Here is a 20,668-nt window from a genome sequence, read left to right on the forward strand (position 1 = left end):
GACCGTTTACACTACCTTTCAAAAGAAAAACTGCCCAGCACACAACCCTGTGGTACTCCATGCCAGATACAACAAGCTGAGGCTATAGTTGTCCATTTTTCATTCTAAAAGAAATATACTAAAAATATATTTCAAATTGCCTGCGATAATGAATGCGATATTGCCCAGCTTGTCAGTGAACTATGGCTATGTTTAGTAAATGCCGCTCCATTTAAAAGCAGGTGATGGGATTTACTAATCAAGGAACCGGCTTTGCGGATGGGATGCGCATGACAATCCTATGCAATTTACCATGCAGCCCTACTAAAAATATACTTTATTTAATCACATGATCGTAAAATCATGTTTGTCAATTTTCTGGTATTGTTTTGTAGAAAAGCAATACCATCAAAATGCACACTGAGGTTATTCTCACATGCTTCTTTACTTGCTCATGGAGTGAAACTTGCTGAGGTTGTCCAGTCCATTCTGTGTGTGCTGTAATGTTACAGGAGAATACAGGATGGAGCTCTGTTGTGCAACCTGCTGGTGTCAGCCCAATTGGTGAAATGGCACTTTCTGTCACACAGCGTGGCCCTTATTTCTCTATGTTAAAACACCACAATATCATCCCACTGATCTGCCCACTATACCATATCTTTATGATGTGTTCTTCTCAAACCAGCATCCAAGAGTTTCCATTAAAGCATGGCTTAAGCATATTATTTAATATATCTGCTGTTCTTACATAATACATAATCTGTTTTTAATCAACATTTATAACAGACATTAATGTGAAATTAGTTTGCCATGTCGTGCACCTATTGTTTCATGTTTTAGCTACACCTACTTATAAGAGGGGCATTAATCGAGTAATACAATCTACTTCGACAAGTATTTTTGGTAAAACTGGGTATGCTGTTTCCATTCCAACTTGACAGTGCTCCTGTGCACAGTGGACAATTAAACAAGACAGTTTTGTTGTACCGTAGTAAATCAGGCAAAATTACTACCAGGGTCAGGAAGAGGCTATACAGAGAATGGCATCTGCACTTGCAGATAGGTAACAGACACTGAAGAATGATTGGTTACTGTTGCTTAGAGACCGTACTGCCTGACTAAGTACCCTATTTTAAACATGTAACCATTCTATAAATTTTGTGGCATTGAAGGCTCGTGAGTCTCGGTAAGGTGCTGATCGCAGGGCTTCTGTAAGCAGCCTCCATCTCAAGCAGAAGCTCATACACAGCTGTCTAAACAGTCTCCATTTCAGCTGGTCTTTCTGTGGGAGTCTCCTAAGCTATTCAAATCACGTTTAGCTTATTTTACATGTAAATATTGAGGATGCACAGATTTTAGACTCGGGCTATCTAGATTATAAATGGATGGTGGACGATTGTCACAACTTTTTCACTTTTGTCAATTATTTAATTGCTCCCATGTTGATGGTAGCACACACTTAATGCACATACAAGTTAACAACAAACATAGTTCAAAATGGCCATAATCTTTTCTAGTTATTTACTGGTAATGTCCAAAAATGTTTGGATTGTACAGTATAAAAACTGAACCCATACTGCTTTGCATTCATAATGCACGATTATGCATAATGCAAGCCTAACTGCGGATGTTCAGCTTTTTAGACTATTTTCAAACTCTCAGTCCACATTATGATTATTTTTGTGTCCAGTTAGAATTTAATTAGTCTGTTCACAGTCCAAATTATTTGTATCACAGCTGTTAAAAATTAGAGTCCTGTGGCCCTCTTTTGTTTTCTTGTGTAACATCAAGCTGCATTGGTTTCTGAAGCAGTGATTCTGCGTTGGTTGTTCTTCACCAAAAAATGCAACCCCTTGTGTGTGTTTGACTTCATGCTGCACAGACCGATTACCTTTTGACATCAAAGTACCACAAAAGCAATTTGAGAGCTAACTGCTCTGTATGATTTTAAATGGCTTTTGGGGTATTTTGATGACATGCGTCAAACGGAAGTTAAAAACATCTAATGTCTCTGCCATTACATTGACAACAGCACCACAACCTTTGACGTCTGATGTGTTTGCGTTTTACACGGTATGAGAACTTGACATGCAAATATCGACACCAGATCAGAGCAGTAGAGAGAAACAAAATTCCAGAAATGTGATTCCGATTAGAAAGTTGAGGATTTTAAACGGTAACACTTTAAAATAAGGTTGTATTAGTAAACTTTATACAGCGGGGCTGTCGAATCCTTTATTCTGATTGGTTGAGAAATATTCCATGGGTGTTGATTAATTTTCTGTAAAACGCAAACCTGACCTGACAAATGTCTTAAAATAACCACCAGAAAAATGTCTGTGTTAACCGTGGTATAAGCAGAATAATATACTCCGGTCCTTTGAATTATTTGAAAATAACGCACACTCCGCTTTGTGCCACATTACCACCTTGGATGTGCATTATTTTTGAATAATTCAATGGCCCTTCGTCAATTATTGCTTGCATAGTTGCTTGCTATGGCTATCAAGTGATATTTTTTTATCTTACATGATGTGCCAATTAATTAATCGAAATACTCACATTTAATCACACATAGATATTTGCATATAAATGGAGAAATTACCCACAAATTGAATAAATCACAGTCCAACCTGAAAAAAAACATGAAAAGCACTGTTTATTTTTAAATACAGAAGTTGAATTAAGTAATCAAATGTAAAAGAATACTGCAAACACTGTAAAAATTATGTGATTTGAAGTCATATCAACACATATATTTTTTATGATATTTTAAAGGCTTTTACAATGAGATTGGACCCACTAAATTTTTCTCTAATTTATCGCATATGTCCACTTGTCAGAGCGCCGTCAGTGAAATCTATTCCCCTTGAGGAATGCCCTAATAAATTAAACTCTGTTTTGCGTTTCAGCTGTAGCCTTAATTTCCACACTGCTGCTTTCTCAAATCCATTCCACTTGGCTCATTCTGAGTCCATATAATTTCATCTCCATTTTATATTTTCACCACATTGTACTCCTACGACACGTCAACGGAAACACAATTTTTAGACTATAAAATAATTTTTTTTAATTAAAAGGCACCAGAATATAAGAAAATGGCATCTACTCCAGTATGGTGCCCATACTCGGGTACAGTAGCATTTGTGCGCTGTCTGAAGCCTTGATGCGTATTTCTGGGCATGGGCTTTAGATATGCGCAGTCGTGCACAAACACATAAACTTCTTAAACAGTGTGTGAGCACTGCTTTGAGATTCATTTCATGTCTTGTGCTTAAATATATAAATTGGCAAGGCTTGACAGCATGTTAAATGATAAACACTCCAGTGATCCAGAACTGGCAATTTTTTTTACCCATAACTTATTAATCTTATTAACGCGTTAAATTAACAGCCCTTGTAAATGCATGCACTTGTCTGTGAGCTTAATTTTTTTAATTAAAGGCGTAGTGCATGATCTGAAAAATGGAGTTGTGCCGAGTACCAAAACACACTTGTAGCCAATCAGCAGTAAGGGGCGTGTCTACTAACCAACATCGTTGCCTGGGTTGCGTATGTGTGGGGAGGGTCTATCAAAGGAAGGTCCAGATTCTATTAGGTTAAGGGCGTGTTTGCTTAGGTGATTTCAAATGTCAACATTGGCTTTCAGAGATCACCGGTGTACCCCGCCTTTAATTTACCCTCCATAATCTTTAATCAAATCATCTCCCCTCCTCAAAATGATGGGGGAAGTGGCATGGGAAAAGATTTTAGCAATTAGCAAATAGCAACATGACCCAACTTCCAATGATCCAATCAATTTTCGATAGACATATTCATGTCCAGTCCCACCTTTTTTTTCCATTTCAGAAGCTGTTTCACTTAGATATACATCACGACGGAGAAAATAAGACCATCACTACTACCGTTTTATTGTGACTTAAATGTCAATAAAGTTATTCATGTTAGTTCATGGTGCAGTGCATTAACTAATTGTTACCAAATACAACCTTATTGTAAAGTGTTACATGCATGCAGCTTAAAAATCTGATTTCATGTTTGTTTATTTTTGCTGTTTAAACTTGCTAAATACCAATAAACATATTCAATGTAGAATGAACGTAGTCTCGACATTACCTAAGATGGTCAAATATTTTTTAATGCACTGTAATGCACCAGCAGGATAAACATTTGTCGTATTTCTTTATTTGCCTTAAATGTCTAATTTTGGATAATATATGATTGGAATTTAAAGTGTACAATCATTAGTTATCTTTATTACGATGAGGCAATTATGTAATGAAATAACTAGTCTACTTTCAGATGACGAGTGATAACATGCTAGGCCATAACATTAAAACCTAAAAATTTTAACTTAAAACCTTCTGAAGTTTTTGCTTAGTCTGTGAGAGTTATGTTCGAAGGCTGCGTATTTAATTCCGATGAGCCGTTTGTAGTCAGAAAGACACGCAAGCAGAGAAGCCTCTGTACAATTCAAAGCCATCAATGAGTGTTATTTGAACAGGTAAATCCCTCTCATTGTTGGGATCCATATTGTTTTTCACCACGAGCAGCCTAAGCCTGGAGAGACGTGTGTGCACGCTTCACTAGCTGCGGATGTAATAAGCATGAATCGGGCTGCAATACTGATGGGAAGTGACAGGATAAGTCCCGGCTCAAGTGCGGGGGCCCGTGTGCTTTCTCCAAAGAGAGAAATGTGCGCATGCCGCGAAAAGCAAAAACCAACATTGGGATAGTTATGGTATCGCTTTTAAAAGGTTTGAGTGGACGGCGGCCTTCTTGAGCACGGATGCGTGAGAGTAGAGTAGGGATCACTGGGAATATTTTAATCTTCATTGCTGCCTGGTTTATGTAACAGTCACCTGACCTATTCAGTGACGTGACATCACAGCCTTACTCTTGTTTTCACCCAGTCATTTACAAATCTTCATGTAAGATGCACAACAGTGCGATAGGACTGCCAATCTCTCACCCAGCTTTTTGTTTCGTTTTTGTCTTAATACTGCTGTAGAAGATAAAGGAGGGAATGGTGGCTATGCCTCTTTGTTCTCATGTACGTGTGTTTGAACCCAGAGGGGAATAGAGGAATAAGTTCTGTTTTTGGGGGACTGCTGATTGACACATCAATGAGAGAAACGGTCCTCCGAGTGCAAGGCCGAGACGAAATGGCCATGAAGCTTTTGTTCTGGGAGTTAGAACAACATTGGAAAAGGTAATGTGTGTTTTACAGCTGTGAAAGGAGTATGTTTTTGTTAGTCAGTGGTGTTATGTAGTATTTATGATTGGATGTTTTTGTATTCATGGTTTGTGGATACTTCCAACTGTGAAAAGATAAAACATTTATACAGATATATCACATATTATGAATAAAATGCTATTGTTTGCTTGGCTTTATGTGTTAGAGACTCTGTTTATTGTTTTTGAGCTTCATATTTGTAAGATTAATCTTGTAATTTATATTATAAAATTTATATTTACTTTGTCCAGTTTGGACACGTGTGGTACCCTGTACTTCAAATAGTGAATAGCATTTGTTCGCAGTTGCATGGTTTGTTGACTTAGAATTTCGAACATTCATTAATTTGATATTTATTGAAAAAATAAGACCGTGTACATTTTATATGATATGCATATTCTAAGATAATAAGAACTTGTTTTCCATGTTTATTATGCGAGTACATTTTGTGCAAAGAATGTAATCCAGGTCACAGCAGGTATTCATGTTTTTATGCAATAATTTAGCTTAAGGTTATTGACCTGAGTTGAGTTGTGCATCAGAAGGTTTATATGAAATAGGTAGGTTGCATTCAGATTCAATTCTGAATGGTGGTAGTGTGAGGTCGGGTAACAAACAGCACAGGTATATTTGGATCTTTAATTGCTTAAATCCACTTCCAGTCAGAGATCCTGGAACAGTGTTCTGAGCTGCTTACGTTCTTATTTTAGCCTTTGTTGGGTGTGCTGCTAAACCTAATAAGTTTGTGATCTGTTTACTGGATACAAGTTAAGACTTGATTTGAACATTTTTAGCCATTTTAAACAACACTTCAAAAGTTTGATGTCACCTGCTCATTACTTGTGCTCATTACTGTATAATGGTGAACTCATGAAAACTAGGTAACAAATGTAGTGATAGGAAATTAAATTGTAACCAAACATAAATCAAAACTATTATATTTTAGCATCTTTAGTGTAGTCACTCTTTGCCTAGAATTTGCATAAATGTTCTCTTGCCTTTTTATCAAGCAGTGTCTTTAGGTTTCACTCTCGATTAGTTTATTAATAAGGGATAATGTATAGATTGTAATTGCAGAAATAAGCCCAGACAATGTGATCAGCAGAGGGTCTTGTATCACACTGAAGGGGCTTATTTCATGATATACCACGGGGCTGTTGAATGCTTTATTCTGATTGGCTGAGAAATGTTCCATGGGTGTTAATTATTTTTCTGGAAACCGCACACCTAACTTGTCAAATGTCTTAAAAATAGAAACCAGAGCAATGTTTTTGGTAACTGTGGTATAAGCGGAATAATTGACTCCGGTCCTTTGCAATATTTTTTTCTTATTCAATTCAACGGCTCGTGGTCAGTTATTCCTTGCATAACAACCTGCTGCCTGTACATAATCCTGCTTATTACACGGCTATTTACATCATAAGTAAGGTAAGAACTAGGGCTGGGTAAAAATATCGATTCATCAATGCATTGCAATTATTTGTTCCTCAATTCAATATCGATTCATCAAATTCATGAATCGATTCAGCCTACCGGCCAGTGGCGGCGCTGTGGGTGGGCAACACTCTAGCGCCCGCTCCCCGAGGTAATTTGATCCGGCCCTTTATGTAGTCTGTGAAAAAGACATCTCTAGAATAAATAAATTTAGAATTAAAATAAATGTAGTTGGACAACGGGCCCTACAGTTACGAGTTGATGAGCGTGCATCTGTTACAGCATGAGATGCAGAGCGCGAGTCACGTGACTGGCGCGAGCAGGTTTGTCACGTGTTTATATTCGTGCTTTGGTCCAACGCGAGCCGCTCGCGCCCTCATATCAAGACGCGATGACTGACAGTGGTGAGACCACGGACTCTATGGCTGTTAACCTCTTGTATTTCCATCTTACAAAACCGGCTTTTCCGACAGTTGTTGTTTGATATTTCGGCTCAATGATGACTTGCTTATCCACAATGACATTAGATGTCTTAATAAAGGAAACGCATTGAAACGATTAGTGACAGTTAATCACCCATCGCGCCCAACACCTGCACCACTGAACTCGTATCTACTGACAAACATACACCTGATTTTACTGCTCTAGCGAAATCTAAAAGTATAATTTCTCTTATTAGAAGCTAGACTAATGTTTGCCAGTTATTAAGATGGCTGTTGTAGTTTAAATAGGGGTAGTGAAATAATTAGCTTTGACAAAAACAGCATAAAACAATGTTATGCTACATATTGTAAACTTTTTTGTTATGTGTACTAAAGTGAGTAAATAAGTTAAATTCTCAATGAGTGTGATATGGCTATTATTTACCCCTTTAAATGTAAATTAAAGCATCTTACAGTGCACTTATGTTGTCATGCAGTTTTAAAATACAACATATGAACATGTCTGGATGTAGAAAAAGCCTACTTGGACATGTTACAATGCACTAATTTTGTTGTATGCAGTTTGAAAATACATGTTTGTAAGAAAAGCCTATTGTACAATGCACTGATTTTGTTGTTATGGGGTTTAAATATATGAAAATTAAGTCATAATCACTGATATATCTTCGGCCCCTTATATGAGATGCTTTTCATGAACTGGCCCCCATGACAAACTAACTGAATAGCCCTGCTCTAGTGAGAGCATTCAGCATTGTACAAGAAACGCTTTACCAAAACACGCTTTACCAAAACAGCAAGATGGCAAACAGCAGCTGCACTCCGTTCAAGTCTGCACCAAAAGCTAAAATTAAAATATATGCTACTCAGGTACTTAATTACTTGTGTATCTACTTATTATTGAATCGATATTGAAGCAAACAAATCAATATCGAATTGAATCGAATCGAATTGAATCGAAGCCTCAAGAATCGGAATCGAATCGAATTGTGAAATTCCTAACAATACCCAGCCCTAGTAAGAACTAGGGCTGAAACGATTCATCGAGTTACTCGATTAACTCGTTTCAAAAAATTCTGCCTCGAAGCCTCGTTAAATACCTATGACCCGCACTACACGCGCCAAGATCTGATTCACACGGACCGTTGTTCAATGTTAAGGAAGCACATCATAGCGCGTGATACATTTTAAATTTAGTTGGCACGATGGCGGAGAGTAAATATGTCCATAAACGGCAGAGAGAGAATGTCTAAAGTTTGGGATCATTACATTCTTATCATTACATTACATTCAGCATCTGAACCGAAAACATCCACTGCTGTTTCACCAAGCGTGATGGAAGGAAACATAGCTTTCGCTGATTTTAATCCCATACTGTTATGCGGTTTGACTAGATATGATGTTTAGCTTTGATGTTTTTAAGTAGTAAATGTATTCACGTTCAATTCCAAGAGAATATAGCTTAAAAAGGAACCCCTTCACACACACACACACACACACACACACGCGCATGCACCCTCGTCTCTCTCACGCGAGTCAGACCGATTGCGCAATGCATCACATATGCTTAAACTTTTATGTAGCCACGCAACAATTTCAGCATGCATTCACTGTTTACAGTGGGACGTGATGTTGTGATTTTTCGAACGGATTCTTAACCTAAAATGCACCGCAATGCAAGTGATGCAAACCAAATGCAGCGTTCTATTGAAAATGATTGTATGTATTTCTTCCGTACCAAAATGCAATGAATGAAGCAACTGAACGTCTGACTGGGGTGTCACTCTTCCTCACGCACAGCACGCGTGCACACACACACAAACACAGGTGCACGTGCGCGCAGACACGCAGGTTGTTACCGTAGCAAATAGGCTCACCCCAGAAATGATATATTATTTGTTAGTAACCTAATGGTAAATGCTGCATGTGTAGAAATGTACATAAACCAGATATTTACTTTGATGTCAGGGCTAGATTACAGCATGAAACCTGTTGTGCATATTAATAAATTAAAGTGCTTAATTGTTGGCACTGGCACTTATAAACACTAAATGGGTAAAAATTTAAATAAATAGGCTTATTTTTTGGAGCCAAATGTCAATACCTATATACCAATGTTTTTTTTAGAAATAAAAGCCAAATGCTTGAACATTTTACAGCCACGTCATTTTCGTTATGCATTATTTGTTTTGATTGTTTAAAAACACACACAAAAATGTTATCCGATTACTCGATTAATCGATCTATTCAGTACTAGATTAATCGATTACAAAAAGAATCGATAGTAAGAACCCTTAAATATATTGATTTTAAATATTTTATTTGCTAATTTTTAACGAATGCAGACCTTCTGCACAAAAAACCTGTTTATTTTTGTTTTTAAGATAAGACAAGACTTTTAAATGTCTCACACACACTATTTTGTTTAATCATTTGTAAATATCATGTCATATGTTATTAAAAGACACATTTATATTTAATTTTGTGTAATATTAAACTGTCGTGTGTTATTAGTTTTAAGCGGTTGTTATCTCGGAATAACAGACCTTGGAATATCGTGACTGGCCAATCAGAATCAAGCATTTTAGTGTGCGGTGTAATAATAGTATTAAAGGAATTCCTAACTATTCTTGTTGCAACAATTATATTTGTGTGCGTAAAACTAATTAATACAAATGTTTCAGACAAAATAATTTTAAAGATCTAGTACATTTAAAGGAATAGTGAACCCAAAAATAAAAATATTATCATTATATACTCATCCTCATGTCATTCAATCTCCATATTTCTTTATTCTTAAGAATAAAAATGAATATGATGTGTTGTTCTGGATACAGTAGGAGTGGATTGTGACCCAGGCTTTAAAAGGAAAGCAAAAGCATTATATAATATCTCCACAGAACGAATGGCATCTATTAAGTGTGCCATATAAGTGTACTTAAAGCATTAATGGAATTGTTTATAAAAAATTATAATTCATTATTTGACAAGTCTTGACCTGTTTCTCTCTGTGTGCATTTTTCATGCCTATACTGTGATGTTAAGTCAAATATTGGGTTATATTTTGGTTTGTATTTACCAAACCTGTTTACATGCCTTCAGAACACTTGGGATATGCTGCACAATTCTTATGGATTTTTTTTTAAATAACGCTTTTGTTTCACTTTAAAGCTAGAGAAGATCCATTGTAACCAGTAAACCCCAAACTAGCACTTTTTGGTGAACTAATTCGTTAAGTCACGCTAATCTTTTGAACATTTGCATACATTTTGAAAAATTTATGTTCATAGGCAGAATGTTGACATTGTTCAGCTGCCAGAAAATTACCTGTCTATCAAATGTATACCCATTATACACAGTCACGTTGATAAAGCATACCTCTGCAATTACACATTGGCTATTGCACCACGATTTTTCCAGAAGATTCATTCTTTGTTGGTACACACCTTGGACATTTTGTGTAACCTTAACCACATTGATTCATAACCGCGTGTCGAAACCGCAAAGGTGATGGATTTGGATTATGAAATATTCACTTATTTGCGGAGTACTGCTTATTGTATTACATCTCACAGAATTTGTTTAGTTATATATTTTACAATGATCATTCATTCAATCAATGTAAAATATATCATTCAATCAATGTTTTCGATTCAACCGCACTATTAAAGCCATGTCAGCACACCAGGATCTGGTCACCCTTTCAGGTTTGTAGATGGATTGCTAGGTATAGGGTGAGAGTTAGTGGGTGGTTGTCACATTTCCTAAAACGGTTTAGAGCTGATTTACTGAATTGTTTTTTAAACCAGTGGTTTTCAAACGGGGGGCCGCAAGATGGGGCCGGGGGGGCCCCAGTTTTATGACATTTTATGAAATACATTAATTTATCATGAATTCTGTGCAATTAAACCTAAAAAAAATAAGGCTACTAACCAAAAGCACTACTTTTTTGTATAATTTAATGTTTTTGTCACAAATTTTCTTTGGGCGGCCGCGAAGGAATGCACCGTACACAAGGGGGGGCCACACGCTGAAAAAGTTTGGGAAACGCTGTTTTAAACTGTCGTGTGACATAACTACATCACGTAGCTTCCGGTCTATTATATCATTTCAGTTTTGTTTGCCATTCTGGTGGGATTATTGGTACACCTGGTCTGTTCCATTATGCCTATGAACCCAGAAGCGGTAGCCACGATACACAATAAGGATAAACATAATGCTTATTGTTGTTACCGATGTTCCTGTAGCTCAGTTGGTATGAGTATAGTGCCAAGGTCATGGGTTCCATTCTCAGGGAAAATGTATAGGTTTTGATGCACTGTAAGTTTGGATAAAGGAATCTGCCCAAATGCATATTGGGGTGGTTTCCCAGACAGGGTTTAGATTAATCCAGGACTATGCCTTAGTTATTTTAGGATATTTAAGTAGATAACAAACAAACCTTACAAAAAACATTACTGGTGTGCATCTTGAGACAAAACGTCAGTAAAAGGTGTTTTTTAAAATGAAGGCAGCATAGACATGCATTTTAGTCTGGGACTAGCATAAGCCCTGTCTGGAAAACCGCCATTAAAATTTCTTAGGAGTAGTTTGATCATCTCTCATTACACTCTGTAGTTGTATTTGCTGCATGTGATAAGAAGCAAAATGTATTTGAAACATTAGAAAAGCTTCCTGGTGCTTCAGGAATATGGTATTGAAACGTGCTTCTGTGTTGGTCTAGGGATACAGATATCGTTTTTATTTGTGCATTGCTGTTTCCATGTTGGAAAAAATTGGGTGTCCCTGTGTGTAGAGATTGAAAGCCACCTTGCTTTGGGGAATCCTTGCTGCTCCACTGCTGTTTGCCGACAGGTGGCGACATTTAAACACGGTGGTCGAAAACATTGCCAGCTATTAGTTTTTGCCTTGTGTACTTTAAAAACAACATAGATAATAGTTTCATTAACTTGGTGGTTAATTTGTATTAGCATGTCATTTGAAAACCCTTGCTGTAACATAATATCTTGAATAATTAATAGTTATTGTGGTGTTTTTTACTGTGTGTAGATGTAAATGTTCTTTTAAAAAGCTCGTTTTGTTGATCTTTTTTGACGTTTGAAGAAAATAACATCGAGCTCGCTTAAACCGGTTGACTCGTAAGGAAATTCGTGTTTGAATAAATTATGCGGACAGAGTCGGAAGAGCGTTAAATATGGGCGTCACTGCATAGATTATTCAAATGAAGCTCCCTCTCGACCAATCCATGGCGCGCAGTGCTGCGTGAGATAAATTATGTAAATACCGCAGGCTGCAGATATTCACCAGCGCAGAGTTGAGCTGACCTTGGAGTTTCTTTGTGCTGCGGCACTGGATGTACGGTCTCTTGATAAAGGGAGCGTTTCTGCCGGAGAGCCGAGCGCTCACCGCATCATATTTTTTTGCGAACGCGTACAAAGGATGTAAGATACAAGAAGACCGCAGAAAGGACACACATTCGCGCTTGTGCTCGATTTCCTATGGATGAAATAGCATGAATTCCCCATGCTATTCCGTGGCGATGGATCTTGGTGTTTGTCAGCTTAGAAATTTTTCAATATCTTTCCTGTCATCGTTGCTGGGGACCGAGACTTCTGTCAAGCTCGACAATAGGTAATGTGGAAGGATTGTTATGTAGGCGCTAAAATATCGCGTTGGAGGATAACAACGGTTGAGCTTTTCTTTCCTGCAAGCAAGCAACCTATATACTGTGCACAATAGAGCTTATATGAAACATAAGTGTTGGTTATTTAGGCACTGCGTCTTTTTGTGTTGTTAAACGGATGTTTTATTTGCTGGCTTTTGGTGTTTTTTGGGTCGGAAACATCTACGTTACCATGTTTGTTTGCCATTTCAGTCACTTGCAAAAATGCTTTATAATCCCACATCATCTGTCCTGTTGTTTATACTTTGTTTAAAGTCGTGGGATACAAACGCGCTAGAAATTTCCAGAGAAAACCTTGTAAAGTGTATTAATTCTATGCACACTTGTCTTTTAATCGATGTATTTAAAAAAAAGCATTTTGCTGTGAATTGACCATTCTCCTTTTTTCCCCCACAGCTCGTCTGGTGCCAGTGTTGTGGCCATAGACAACAAAATTGAACAAGCAATGGTAAGTCATTGTTTTTAACGTTATATATAAATGACATATTTTAGTGTTTACTGAGATACTTTGTTTTAAATGACGTTAACCTATGCCGAATGAATGATGTAATCATTATGAAATGGTTCGTTGCTCGTGCCATTATGACAACGTCGTTACGTTGTTGCTGGGTTTTGTTCTGGTAAATCATTGCAAACTCGTTTTCTTAACGTTTTAAGTCATTTGTAGTTGTGCTTAGCGGTAACAAAACTGACTTTATTGTCGAGTAATGTTAGGTGTTTGTTTGCTGACTTGCCTGAGGTTTGCCTGCGCGTACTCACGCGATCTGTGCGCCTTGTTACTGTTGCTAGGCAAACCCTAAAGCTTTTACGCCTAGTTATAAATATCTCGGCCTCTGATTGGTCTGACGTCGTGTGGGACGGCCATTTTGTGCGTGTGGTGACGCTGAGCTGTGGCATAAGGAGAGGGGAGGGGCTGTGGGTAAAGAGTAGGATGCAGGTATACACTGCTTTTATTATGCTATGAAATGAAACCCAACTGGCTGTTTATGAAAATTAGCTTTTTTTACAAAATAATAAATGTGAAAACCCAGCTAAAGTCAGTGATTTTTCTACATAAAATAATCATATGTAATGTAAAGAACAATCCGTGAAAAACAACACTGAAAGAATTAATAGTAAGGAGATGTATAAAGTTAAAATGAAAGTGAAATCAAAATTTGATCATAATGAGATTGTATAAAGTAACAGATATAATAAAACACACAAATTCTGACCTACAGATGTTTTTTCCTTTTTACAGTGCGTGTTGCGTATAAGTTGACGCCTAAAAATCAATGTCTTTTTCTTGTTTCAGGATCTTGTGAAGAGTCACTTGATGTACGCTGTTCGGGAGGAGGTGGAAGTTTTAAAGGAACAGATTAAAGAACTAATTGAGAGAAATTCTCAACTCGAACAGGAAAACAACCTGCTGAAGAACCTGGCAAGTCCAGAGCAACTTGCACAGTTTCAAGCACAGGTTCAAAGTGGTTCACCGCCTACATCCACCCAAGGAACACAGCCACAGGCCCCATCAGCCCAACTCGCAGGACAAAACACCGGACCCTCGGCATAGCACACAATGAATGTTCCTGTTAAAGGCAACGAGTGGCCCGCAACGTAAAGGAAGCTCAGATCGAAGCTCATGCACAAACATGTCCTACTCGCATGTAGACTGACAAAATTTGCACACCTTTCAAAACTTGATAATTGTACTGAGCTCATTTACACCCCGATGACAATCCAGTTGGCTGTTGTCCGATGTTGCCAAAATCCAAGGACTGCGATTGTCAGGTGGAGGAAAACGATCCGAGGGGACACGACATATTAAACTATCACTGTGCCTGTGTCTAAAGGCTGTTTTTCATGTCTTGCTTACCTTTGTAGTGTAAATGCTGACTGCGGTCTTTTTAGACCGAGCTTATATTAACAAGCACTTTTACGGTGACGAATGTGATGAAACTGAGGCTCTGCCCATCTGGAATGGGGAAGGTCGATGCAACGACGACTTCCATAGTTGCATTGGTTTATTCATGATAGTTGAATGAAGTAAACGGACGAGCTGTTTTGCTTTATATCCTCATTCTTTCTCTTGCAAATTCAAGGCTGCTTACCCGCGCAGTGCAAGAATGACCGAGCTAAATTTCGAGGCGGACAGGCAGATGTATATTATTGTACGATTAGTGTAAGTATTTTGTAAAATAGCGTTATCATACGAAACGGTTAAAGAGACACTATATAGGTTGTACAGTTGATAAAGGATAGAGAGAGATAGTTGTTGGCTTGCCCAGGAGATATCTTTTTTAATGCTGTTAATGCAAGATCAGTCTTGTGATATTTATCTGACAATTGGAAACTACTCATCTAACACCTGCTGTACGCTACTTTGTTCACGATTTGAAGTATTATACACATGTTTTCAGTTTTGACAGTGAGGTATTTTGGATCAGTCTTTTAACCTACAATTACTCTTGACTATCATATAGCTGACAGATTTAGCATTGTGTACAAGTGGGTATGCTTATGTTCTGTGCATGTTCTCAAACCAGGAGATAAGTTGTAAAATACTGTAATTGCACTTGCCAGTTGCACTTCACAACTCTCAATAAAGTCATGTTTGTGAACATTGTTGAGAACAATCTTTAAGATGCATTTGTTTACTCTATTTCTTAATTTTATCAGGGTACTATGCAATATATTATAGAAACATAAGTATTTATATTGTGTTGGACAACAACTGTAAGGGGGGTGAGCTTATGGCCGTGAGTATATTTGTTTCTGTTTTTTGCTGTTGTTGGAATATTTATGTCGCATTAAAGGGATAGTTAACCCAAAAATGAAAATTCTGCAATTTTTCACTCTCATGTTACAAACCTGTATACATTTCTTTGTTCCGATGAACAAAAAGGAAGATATTTTGAGGAATGTTTTTAACCAAACCGATTAAAGCCATTATCGACTTTCATAGAAGGAAAAATAATACAATAGAAGTGTATGGTGCTCATGAACAGTTTGGTTACAAACATTTCTTAAAATATCTTCCTATGTGTTCATCAAAACAAAGAGATTTATTCAGCTTTTTAACTACACGAGAGTGAGAAAAGGATGACAGAATTTAAATTTTTTGGTGAACTATCCCTTTAAATTAAAGTAAAGCTCTAGTCATAAAACAGATGTTGTTTGTAAAATTATTGCTTCTATTTAATATTAAGGCTACATCAAAGACTTTCTGTGTATGTAAAAGATTAATCTTACTATTCTGACACTTGTTTAACACTTAAACATTGAAGTATTTTCTTATAGTTAACGTTGTGCGGTTGGAAACCCTGATGACCCATATACTTTAAAAAGCTCAGTGAATGTCGTCATCAGCCATCTCCAGTGGGATGTCTTTTTAAAAATTGTAAAATCAAAATTTTCTGAAACCCTTCATTTAACTATTATCCACTATAATATATTTTTGAAGATTAAAATGTAAAAAAGGAAAGATGTGCTAAAGGAACACAGATTAAAGAACAGGTTCTGAAAAGCAGAACGTGTATGAGGCACTATCAAAAATGTGTTTGACGTTTATTTTAAAATGTTCACGCAAACACAGTTAAATAAATAAATAACGGTGATCACATATGATCAAAGCGAATGATGTGTGGAATCAACAACGACAACAATTGTAGAAAAGTATTTGTTCCCAGGCACACTGTAAACATGTGGGACAATGTCATGTACTATTGAACACATAGTAGATCAAGATCCTTGGCATACATGACCCACAATGAATATTTGAACCATCCAGATCCCCTGTCAGATTGTATCCGAACCCCCATAAATCTCATTCAAATGTAATCCAGGATACAGTATATGAAGAATTCTGGGATTCACATTCCCATTCGAATGCTTTGAATGATCTGAAAGATAGCTGAAAAGAAGAAAAGTTGATCAGTTTCTTAATTCTAGATGTAGATATTAAAAACTACATATTACATAATTTCAAATACGTATGCCTATTATTACCTGATCCACAAACAACAAATACAAAAAGTGCCAAAAGCCATGGCCCCACCGGATATTTCTCTTCTTGTGGTCTCTGAAACAGAGCAAGTCAAAGGTTTACATCTCATAATTTCCTAAATAATGGCAACATGGATATATGGTTTATTCCTAACGTAATGGCAGAATTCTCGGGAAGACACTTCATCCTCATCAAAATGTGTAACACATAAAACATGATGTTGAGCTTAACAGCCTGCCATATACATGAGAAGGTGAGAACGTGTTAAATAATCATCTTGTCAGGACATTAAGTAGTTATGGTCACCAATGGTCAGGCTAGTTACATCTCCCATCTTTTTACGCGTGCTGTGACCATGGAAACGGGACAGATCGATATATTAGTTGACTCATAAAGCAGATAGTAAGAGGTATCTGCTTTTTATGTAAAACAAATTGTCATTTCAATAGCCTACATGTAAATTGAAAGCGTTATGTGAGAAAATTACCGGCAATAAAGCGCATATATATGAGGCGTTAAGAAAATGGTGATCGCCTCGACATGCCTGTCATATAACAACCTCAAAAAATGCAATGACACCTCACCCATATTTAGCTAATTAAAATATCATTATGATAATCATGCGTTCATTCCGACGACAAATGTCAATCTTACCAGTGTCTTCGCCACGTTACCCCTCTGAGTGATGTTTTTACTGTGCTTCTCGTTTGCCATTCGGATTCGTTGTTTTGCTACCATCTTCCGACCCGGTACTTGTGTATAGAAATTCAAGGCTACGGTGAAATAAAATGTATTGCTTTATCTGAGATGATGCTTTAGTACCTTTCCCTGCACCTGCTCCCCTAAACCGAATTATGCGGGACGGAAGTGCGCCTCCATGTAGCCTAATAACGTCTGGAGGGACGAACTCCCTCAGCTTCATCTCTCCAAACCGCTCGTCTTTATTTTTACTCTTAAATCAACGCTCACTTAAAATGCACTGTAAATGCTAACTTTACCCTAAAACATAGGTTTCAACAATACGTAATAAAGAAATAAACATGCCATTTCCCCAACGAGACACTTATAATGCTTTGTCTAGCAGGCTACGTCATCTGCCTATATTATTTCCAAACCATTTAAGGTTACAGGGGACATTTTCATTATTTGTAATTCCTTGAGGTGCATACGAGTTTCCCCACAGCTGTCAGTGTGAATAATGCACTAATATTGACATATTTGAGATTGAGGTGGTGCTAGAAAATGAGATGGTCTACTAGTTTGGTCATACTGGTGATAAATGGGTTGCTAGGCAACTGCATGGGGGGGGGTGCAAAGATGCACAGTACACACCTTCAATGTTAGCAGTGTGTTCAGCATTCTCTGGGCTCAGATTTTACATTACAGTGCATATATTGTGATACTTTCCATATTGTGTGCACTTTCCATTTCAGCTGTGTTCAAGACTCATCCAGCCAGGCATGATGAATTACACCACATTGTGCATTTAGCTGAGCTATACGCTGCGATCGCCTAGTTTGGTTGTGTTTTTCTAAATGTTCTGGAGTGTAATGTTTTACTTTTATGGTTATTAACATTCAAATCACTAAGTCTAGGGTGGGCAACGTTGGTTCTGGAGTGCCGATGCTCTGCAGATTTGAGCTCTAACCCACATTGCCTACCTGTAGTTTTGAAGTGACTCTTTAGACCTTGATTTGCTCTTTCAGGTGTGCTTGATTAGAGCTGGAGTGAAACTCTGTAGGACATCGGCACTCCAGGACCAACGTTGCCTACCCCTGGTCTTGACACTCAATAATTTTTTAATATTAAAGGGACACTCCACTATTTTAAAAAAATATGCTAATTTTCCTCATCTCAGTTAAACATTACGCAGTGCCCTAAAATAGCCACTTGCTATTGAAAGATACTAAGGGGACTATTTTCGGCTGCTGCGTAATATCATTGCACCTCCTGCAGCCATGTTATGCAGCAAAGTCCTTGATTATTACGCCAGAATGAGAGTATAGTTCCTAGCCATATCTGCCTAGAAAATCACAACTTTTAATTTTTCGTCGTTCTTAGTACCAGCGTAACTACAGAAGAGTCAATAATACAGTAATATGCATGCTCCCTGCTTGCCTCAAAAATATTTTGCATATTGAGACTATGCATTTGCTTATATACACTAAATGTCAAAATCTATGTATGGATTCTGTGTAATACCTGAGACATTGTTTTCTTAACAACCTTTCTCCCTTCCACCATCCCAACGAATTACAATCATCAGACTTAGCTGCAGCAGACATTTAGTTCATTATAAAAAGTACACCCAAAAGTCACATCCAGAACGTTGTCAACCTATTTGTAAGTTTTGTAGAGCTGATTCTGTAGATGTGTCCCTCAGGACCAGCCTGAACAAGATACCTATAAGAGACCCTTTCTATCTCTATTGCTCTCTTTGTGGAAAGCTGTACGGTGTCTTGTTTTTGGAGCCATGGCCGCCTCTCCGGGACAGTCAAATTACATTTGAGTCATTTGGAACAAAGAGCAAAGTCTTCCTTTCTTTTCCCCTAAAGTACACTGAGTTTGTGTCTTTGTGGGGTGTTGTTTGGTCGTATTAGGAATGAAGAGCTAATCCATTTTAGTTTAGTAAACCTAATAAAATGTATAATATAGCCTACAGTCATTTACTTTTTAACATGCAAGTTTTTCAAGAGTGGTATAGGTAAACAGTTTTAGCTTGCTGGCCTATACTTAATCTCTATGATGTTTTTACCTGGACCTGTATACCTTTATTTATTAAGTAAGGGATACTGTACATCCAACCATTTGTTATTGTAAAATAAACCGAGTAAACTTAAAGAGCAAAGAGATCTTGTATCACCCTGAAGGTTTTTTTTTTTTGCAATAACAGTTGGCTAGACATACTGTACAATGTTCTGCTTACACACATTTTTCACATGCATAAAACACTGGACACAATATTGATTTAAAATATTTTCACAAAATGTTCTTGCATTTGTTAAAATCCTTAGAAGAATAAAAAGAAAAATGTGTTCACTTGTCTCACATATATAGACCCCACTGCATATGATATAGATTAGCAGACTATAAATGTTACGCTGGAGTGTTGAAGTAAACCCAAAAGAATTGTCATTTGATGTAAACAATAACTAAAATAGCATTCCTTATGAACAGAGGCAGTGCAGAGACACTTAAGCGAGTTCTCACGCTATAACACACAGTCACACCCTTCTAGAGAACCTGATTGAAAGGATTAAATGACTAAGATCCATTTAAATTAATGTGCTGATAACTACAATGAATGACTGTACTGTATGAAACGGCTGTAATGTTACAGTACATGATGATATCCGAATAGTTTTGGGGCATTTGTACTGTAAATATATTGTCCTTAATGCATTTGTTTTTCAGCTGTCACAGTCCAGTGGGATTTCTCTCTGAATGAGATTACTGTAGTTCCCCCAGATGTTTAGTCTGAGAGACACACTGCAGGAAACAAACAAGGCCAGAGAGAGTTGATAAGGACTAAATATGGAAACAGGGTCACTTCAAAGTCAGGCTCTGTAAGGGGGTTTGCACACCAAAGAATTTAAACGTGGCTGAAAACGCCAGGCGGACACATACTGCCAGCTTTTTTTCAGCCGACAGACAGTTTTCTTCAGCTGAGCGCTTTGGTTGCTGTGATACTTCTGCTTTGTTTATCAGTCGTTGTACGATTCGCAGGTTGGTTGTTGTGATATTTGTACTGCCCCTCCTCCACTGGGATTGGACGGCCATGTAAGAGCTTACATTGAGCTGAGCTTTCTCCAAAAGTTAGGGGGCGTGCACACAAAAACTTTTAAGATTGTTTCCAATGGAAGCTCGCTTGGCGCTGAGCATCGAGAGTTGAAAGAGATTCAACTTTGGGT

General features: G+C 37.5%; 2 protein-coding genes across 4 annotated transcripts in view; one reads left to right on the forward strand and one right to left on the reverse strand.

The window, feature by feature from the left end:
- Positions 1 to 15,376, forward strand: part of tsc22d1 (TSC22 domain family, member 1) — a 54,806-nt gene extending 39,430 nt beyond the window's left edge. Inside the window, exons 1-3 of one of the 3 annotated variants that reach the window (XM_065293010.2) lie at positions 4,898 to 5,191; positions 13,169 to 13,220; positions 14,067 to 15,376. In XM_065293010.2, the coding sequence (XP_065149082.1) occupies positions 5,031 to 5,191; positions 13,169 to 13,220; positions 14,067 to 14,324 (471 nt within the window). In that variant the 5' untranslated portion in view covers positions 4,898 to 5,030 and the 3' untranslated portion in view covers positions 14,325 to 15,376. Of the gene's footprint in view, positions 1 to 4,897; positions 5,192 to 12,381; positions 12,721 to 13,168; positions 13,221 to 14,066 lie in introns of those variants that run through there. The other 2 variants (XM_065293011.1, XM_065293009.2) reach the window with 2 other exon arrangements.
- A 925-nt stretch (positions 15,377 to 16,301) lies between these two features.
- On the reverse strand, positions 16,302 to 17,946 carry serp2 (stress-associated endoplasmic reticulum protein family member 2). Its single transcript, XM_065293012.1, has 3 exons — positions 17,412 to 17,946; positions 16,760 to 16,832; positions 16,302 to 16,664 (listed from the first exon to the last, which is right to left on the reverse strand). The coding sequence occupies exons 1-3, from the start codon at positions 17,493 to 17,495 to the stop codon at positions 16,624 to 16,626; spliced, it is 198 nt and encodes a 65-aa protein (XP_065149084.1). The 5' UTR covers positions 17,496 to 17,946; the 3' UTR covers positions 16,302 to 16,623.
- Between the last annotated feature and the right edge of the window lie 2,722 nt (positions 17,947 to 20,668).

Source organism: Paramisgurnus dabryanus, chromosome 15 (assembly GCF_030506205.2).
Source record: "Paramisgurnus dabryanus chromosome 15, PD_genome_1.1, whole genome shotgun sequence".
NCBI classification, from domain to species: Eukaryota; Metazoa; Chordata; class Actinopteri; order Cypriniformes; family Cobitidae; genus Paramisgurnus; species Paramisgurnus dabryanus.

Excerpts from the sequence above, each read along its gene's own strand:
- serp2 (XM_065293012.1), bottom strand. The coding sequence starts at position 17,495 with ATGGTAGCAAAACAACGAATCCGAATGGCAAACGAGAAGCACAGTAAA. Across the intron at positions 16,833-17,411 it reads GTAACGTGGCGAAGACACTG|AGACCACAAGAAGAGAAATA; the intron begins GTAAGATTGACA and ends GCTCTGTTTCAG. Across the intron at positions 16,665-16,759 it reads ATTTGTTGTTTGTGGATCAG|CTATCTTTCAGATCATTCAA; the intron begins GTAATAATAGGC and ends TCTTCTTTTCAG.